Raw genomic sequence first — 7166 nt, forward strand, 5'->3', positions numbered from 1 at the left:
GAAAGAGGGGCTGAAAGGAGGAGGCATTTGGAGAGGCGCATAACAAAATGATGAGAAGTCTGACAAGGAAAACATGTTAAAAACTCTTTTAATGACCTTTCGTCCTCACATGTAAGTACAGAGTATGCCAGCTGAGTTAAATAAAAGCCATGTCTGCAAACCATTGTTTATTCTAAATTTTATCTAGCAATGGTGAGCAAGAGAATTATTAAAACTGACAAGAACATGCTGTATGAGACAAAACAATCAAATCAATAAAATAATTCAGCTTGTCCTCAAAACATGCTGGAGTTCAAACATTTACAATATGCACCCCTTTCAGAGTAAAATATCAAAAATAGCATTTTTGAGTACAGCAATTTGCACTAGTGCTGAAACTGGTAGTGTAACAGGGATGGACAACACAAAATCAAACTTCCTCACATCCTCAGTCATGCAGGCAGGAGACAAAACAACTGAATAACAGACTACCTGCAATGTTACATTAGAAAAAAAAAAAAAAACAACTAAATAAATAAATTAATAAATAAATGCTCTTTATGTATTGATTTTCTTAGACTGGATGTTGTACTCATATCAATATAATAATCTGTTTCCAATGTCGCGTGAAATGTCTTTACCATTAGACAGTTCACAACCATCTTTTTTTTTTTTTTTTTAAACAATGGCTTATGCAAATCTGTATTTCAACACTTTGCCCTGCAGATTTCACACAAGCTGTGTTTTCCCTTCATCCAGTGATAATGCCCAGGGTAGCTCACATTAAAATGAAAACAAACAGACCAGCAGGGTACTATCCTATTGTTGAGGTAATGATGTATTCATGATAAATATTAAACAAGAGTGTGTGAAACAACATAATTATGGAGAGGAGGTATTTGGACTGTAAACTGGGATACTATCATCCCTTGTTTTTCCTCCACAAAACGTCAGTGTGTGACTCCTCTGCTCCTCACAGGAGAGTAAACGTCTCACACACACACACACAGGAGGGAGCAGAGCTTCATTTTGCAAGCACATGGCGCCGTCATTGTTAATCCTCCTCTTTTTATTTCACCATTTTCACTCCCTTTGTCTTCCTCCTTCTCCTGCACTTCTCCTTCTGTATATCATTTTCTCCTCTACACCTGGTCCCGCAGTCTGGCCAGCCTCTGGGACAGCTCATCCTAATCACACACCGAACAGAACGCAGGTTAATCAGTGAAAGGGAAATCCACCAAACAACAGAACTCACATGTATTAGTCTTATAAACTTGGACAGTTTAATACATATTTCCAAACATCAACAAAAGACAGACCCCGGGGAACAAAGACTGAGGTTTGTGATGAAATCAAAAGGGACTTTCTGGAGTTTATTTTTGTGAGCTTGCAGAAAGTTTGAGCTTTTAAAGCCAGATGATTTTTCTTTGTTTCCTTGTAGTATCAACAGTTCTGACCCGACAGGTTATCTTAGAAAATCCCTCTGAGGCTCAGTCAGTGCCCTTAAAGTCAGCTGGAAAAAAATCCATCTGTCAGTGAAGCAGCTCCAGAAACGGTACTTAGGTTCTAGCTTTGGGGCAGACTGCCTCATGTTCTCCAGTGGAGACTGGACTGACAACAGGGATAATATGCACATAATGTGTGTGAGTTGTTTTTTTGTTTCTTCTGTTTTGTGTGTGTTACCTGTTCTGATGATGCCACAGATGAAGCCAGTGAGCCAGTCTGACTTTGAGGAAGCTCCATGTTGAGATCCAGCCTAAAAATAGGAGAAACATAGATATTGTTTTAACATTATGTGCGCCTCGGCCGCTAGACTCTAAGAGATCAACAAAAGGGTAACGCTGGCTTTCTGAAAAATGTAATATTGATTCTAAGACTTAACTGAATACTAAAAAATAAGGAAATGGACTTATTTCACGTTTCAGAAAATTCTCAACAAAGTAAACACACAAGCATGCCGTCCAGCACAAGTCACAGCCCCCAGCCTCAGTGAGGTTGGTGACCATTTTCTTATTCAAATAAGGATTTCAGGTGACTGTAAAGATATGTATTATATATTTGGTCTTGTACTAAAGTCAGTTTTAGGTAGGAATGTGACTGGTTACTGACAGCGCGATTCCAACCTCCTCCTTCAGCTTAGAAAACAGCTGCTGCTGAAATATATTTAACCAAGACTATTTTTTTGTTTGTTTTTACACATAACTTGAGACAGGTAAGTCCAGGGATTTTTGTGGATTTCTGTCAGATGCTGAAGTGAATAATCTGCTTCTGTGTGCATGGAAACATAGCATATAGGAGTAAGAGTGAAGTGGGTTAAGTGCAGCTTGTCAGTAAGAGGAAAGTATTAGGTTCAGCGGTTTGGAGTTTTCTTATGGAAGAAATGATGACTTTCATGCAGAAGAGCTTGACTAATTTTCACAACAAGAAATTAAATGATGGATAAATGAAATTTCATTTTGTGTCTATGTAGAAATGAAGACCTCATTAGTTAATATGTAACACTATTTAATAACTTTGAAGGCCTAATGTTGCTAAAAATTTAAGACATTTTACGACTTTTTAAACACTTGCAGACGCCTTGTATATGTTTTATGACTTACACTGCAAATTTAAAGAGGTATTTAAATCTGATTGTTTGTCTTTCTATTTTAACAGTGAATTTTGATTCTTTTCATTAATGGCTTCCTCTTAAATATTTTTTCAGCACTGGTGAAAAGTAAAACTTGTTTGAAAAAATCAATATGAATAAAATTAATCATTTATCATTACAGAACAATAATGATATTAACAATAACAGTAACAACACATGTTGTTATTATTATCATTGCCAAAATGTGTGATTTAGATCATTTGTCCATGCAGGCTGTGAGTGTGTGAAGCACAAACTCACCCTGCTTCATCAGCCATCTCATGCATCAGGGTATCCACTTCATTCTGTGAAGCAAACAAACAAATCAGTGTTTCAAAAACTTAAGTCTAAGTTTTTTTTCCCTGGTTGTGAGGGAATGGTAAGTGTTACCTGTGGTGTGGTCAGAGTGGTCGTGTTGCCCATTGTGTCCTCCATCTGAGCCGTCTGCACATCCAGAGTTTCAAACTGGTGCTCGAATTTGTCCATGAGTGCAGAGATCTACAGGGAAAGACGGGCACAGCAAAGGAGGTTGCAAAAGTGTCTAAGTAAGTATATTAAGGAGCTCCTTCCCCATTCTTAACCTTTGTGAGTGTGTGTGTGTGTGTGTGTGTGTGTGTGTGTGTGTGTTCATATATGGGATACCTCTTACCTTCTCCAGATTCATACTCTTCAGTGTAGCATCCATCGACTTGACCACCCCTGCCATGGATTTGGTGACCTGCACAAACACAGAAATTCTTGTTAGAGCTTTTAAGTTCCCTCATTTGAGAGAACTGAGCTGAAGTTTTGTGATTTAAAATACGATCGTGGTGTTGTAGGTCTGACAGTGAAGTGGCTGTTGACAACACTACAATACAGAGGCTCAGTAAACTGTATCCCCATATTTCCACTAGGTGTCACTTTTTTCTTTGTTGGTACTAGCTCTAATCCAAACAGCAGCTCTGTGGGTTGTCTCTGATTAACAATTTGCCTTGACAAATCTGACCCACCTAGAGGTGACTGAGGTATGATAAAGGAGTTAATTATTTAAGCTCATTCATGAGACAGCAGTACTAAAGCCAAATGATGAGGATCTAAGACACACGTCAAACTCATGGCCTGCAGGCTAGATCAGGCCACTGGCTCAAATATACCTGGACAGTGAGATGACTTTTGATTTTCTACTAAAAAAGGCTCGGCTCCATATTACCCACAATGCTGAGGCTACAAACCCCAACATACACTGCAACATCCTGCACTATTAACAGCACAAAACAGCTGTGGGCCCCGCCTTCTCCTCCTGATGAGCTCATCAGCCGCCCAGCTAATCACTCACATCAAGGCAGCTACTAGCTAGCAAGCTTACCCGCAAGCCAGCCCAAACTAAAGTCAAAACGAAAGTGGACAGTGACAACAGGTGTTTTCAAGACAGGTGGGAGGCTGAGCACCTGTTTGCTTGAAATAAAGATAAACCTGTCTGTCTCATATGTGGAGATGATATGGCTGCAATGAAAGACTATAAGCTCAAGAGACATTGTGAGACACTTACTGGTCTGTACTGTTATGGTTTTTTGTAGTTGTGTTTTTGCATTTATTTTTTTATTATCACAAGTCAACCTGCCTATATTCCGATGCTTGACGTTTGAAATACTTATTTGGTATATTTTGACTAAATTATTCACATGGATTAACATTAAAATATTACTTTTATTGCCAGTGATGTGCATGTATGAATAAAGACATGTGGTATGATTTCTCTTCAGCAATGTTCCAGTTATCTGGTTACTTTTACTTCCATGAGATTAAACTATTTTTGAGATGAAACTATTCAACTATTTTCCATTCTAATCTAAGTTTGGTTTACATATCCTTATGATGTTATAAGAAAGACATTTTTGGTGAGAGGTATGATCACTTTAGGTCAAAAGCGTACAATAAATATAGGCCCTGTTTGGCCCTGAAATCGATTGTGATTTTTTAATAAGGGCCCCTTAGTAAGTGAACTTGACATCAGTACTTGCCAACATGCTTTACAGTTACACTATCTCTCTGAACTCTGTTAATAATTGCATATAATTACACTGTGTTTTGTCAAATGAAACCTTAAAGAATCTGGAACACAGCTGTTTTAAAGAGGCTGACACTTTCTAGCTGCTAATGTGACCAAAAAGCTAAATTAGAGATTTATGACAAAAAAAAAAAAAAAAAAAAAAAATGTCTGAGGCATATTATTATTTTGCTTTCAGTTTTTTTTTTTTTTTTTGTTTGTTTTTGTTTGTGTGTTTATTAATATCAATAAACCTATTTAACTACTGTGTCAGAGTCTTCTCTATTCAGGAGTAATATTTCAAACATAATACGAATGTGTACAATGATGAATTATCGTTACGAACAAAACTGATCAGAAGTCTTCCATATCCTGTCAGTTTTTATAAAATAAAATAATAATTAATGAAAAATGCTTACAATATTAATTGAAAATATTTCTACTATGAATACTTGCCAGTATCTCTTGTCACAAGGCAGTTTTACTTGCAGCTCCCCTTCTCGATTACAAAAAGTTATTTGATTGTACTCTTAATTCACATCAGATGACTGAGACAAACTATTTGCGTGCAGTCTTATTTTTAATTTAATGTATTCAGCTGCTTCCGACTTGATGTTTGATGAGTCATGAGTCATGTGCAGAAATTAAGTTATTAAAGCACAATAAAAGACTTTTCTTTGGACTTTGGACTGACACTGAAGTCGTTGCATCGAGCTGCAGTGCTCAGCCTGGTAAGTGTCATTTAATCTTTGAACTTTTAATGGTCTGTAGTTGCATTTGTTGCTGTGCTAGGACAGGGTCTCCTTCCAGCTACATTTAGATAGATAGATAGATAGATAGATAGATAGATAGATAGATAGATAGATAGATATACTTTATTGATCCCAACCAGGGAAATTCTGGTGTTCCAGCAGCAAGCGTAGAAACATATAATAAAGTTAAATAAAATAGAATAAAGGCTAAATATTTACAATAAAGACTATAAAGACTAAAAACTAAAAATATACAATAAGGGCTAACCTAAGAAAAAGAGATATGAGATGTGAAATATACAGATGGCAATGAATATGAAATGAAATATACAGATTTCTGAAAACAACCTGCTGAACACAAAATATTACAAAAAAACTACACTGTCTATCTTGCCGAGTCAGTGCTGCAGAATTTATGAGATGGAATTGTATGTAACAGTGTTGAAAGTTGCTGAAAACTATCTCAAACAAGAGGATGCCTCAAAAAGTCTGACTTTAGCCAAGAGGCTCCAGTATTTCAGGTTCCCACTGACAAACTGTGTGTGCCACCACAAAGCCCAGCTACCTTTCCGTTACAGAGCTCACCTGGTTCATGGTGACAGCAGTCTGGACTCTGGCAGCCACTGCATCCACACGGGCGCTCATCCTCAAGAAGTTAATCGACTGATTCTTTTGACGGATGGCGTTCTCCGCATGAATCCTGGCCACCTCCATGTTGCCCTTCTGGATAGCCTGAGAAACGAGAGAGAGAGAGAGAGAGAGAGAGAGAGAGAGAGAGAGAGAGAGAGAGAGAGAGAGGGATTCACTCAGGCCACAGGTACAGAGCATCATGTGAACCCCAACAGCACCGCAGCACAGCTCACTCCTGCACATTTTGATAGTGGTGGCCAACCTTCTTCACTTTGGCTTTCTCTGCCTTCTCTTCTTTGTCACACCTCTTGGAGTTGCGCTGCAGCTCCTTGGCAGCGAACTTGAGGTTGAACAAGTGCTCTGTGTGGCTGGTTAAGGGCTGCCACTGGTTTTAATGGGTACAAGCCACATCAAAAGACCCCTGGTAGCTAATTTAAGACACACAATGTAACTTTGTGGCATGATGCTTTGTTTTTCTCGGCTCTTGTAAACAAATTCAGACAAGCAGCTATCTTTTGAACCCCCCTATGTGGATCAACAAATGTAAATCTAATCTAAATATAATCTGTCTAATCAAGAAGCTAAACTGCACACTGTGACTAGGCAAACACAGCTGCGTTTACCGGCTAGGCTAACGCTACATGACATCATTTGACAGTTAACTAACCTAGCTAACATTTGGCTAGCTGCTGCTAATGTGGCTAGCTGTATCTACATTATATAGACTCCGAAGGAAAGGATACTGTCCATATTCGACATGGCGGACGTCTCTGTGTCTGTCACGAACAACTGAATTGTGTTTTTAGGGTGCAGAAGTCAAATAAGCTGGCAGCCCCTGATTCTCCACAGTTGTTTGTTTTGATTTCTTCAGGGTTCACACAGCCCAGAGATGAGATAGGCGAGGCGAGATGGTGCTTGCGACTACTTCCGTCTTCGTTTACATCCTGTTAGACGGACAAGGGAATCTGTCTTTTTTTTTTTTTTTTTTTAATTTAATTTAATTTTATTGTAAGGTGCTGATGGTGGTGCGAGACCTAGACATGTTTCTAAATTGGTAAAATACAACCTTGCTATCTTAGCAGGTCCAGCTCCATTGCGCATGCCAGATATGTGGACGTGACCTCTAATGAATATTCATGAAGGTTGCTGC

The 7166-nt window shown here is 38.4% G+C and overlaps 1 protein-coding gene across 1 annotated transcript; it reads right to left on the reverse strand.

The window, feature by feature from the left end:
* Positions 1-71: 71 nt before the first annotated feature.
* Positions 72-6943, reverse strand: LOC115366802 (charged multivesicular body protein 1b). Its single transcript, XM_030062440.1, has 8 exons — positions 6760-6943; positions 6279-6376; positions 5972-6118; positions 3258-3326; positions 2999-3106; positions 2870-2913; positions 1663-1735; positions 72-1166 (listed from the first exon to the last, which is right to left on the reverse strand). The coding sequence occupies exons 1-8, from the start codon at positions 6773-6775 to the stop codon at positions 1122-1124; spliced, it is 600 nt and encodes a 199-aa protein (XP_029918300.1). The 5' UTR covers positions 6776-6943; the 3' UTR covers positions 72-1121.
* Between the last annotated feature and the right edge of the window lie 223 nt (positions 6944-7166).

Source organism: Myripristis murdjan, chromosome 10 (genome assembly GCF_902150065.1).
Source record: "Myripristis murdjan chromosome 10, fMyrMur1.1, whole genome shotgun sequence".
Classification (NCBI taxonomy): domain Eukaryota; kingdom Metazoa; phylum Chordata; class Actinopteri; order Holocentriformes; family Holocentridae; genus Myripristis; species Myripristis murdjan.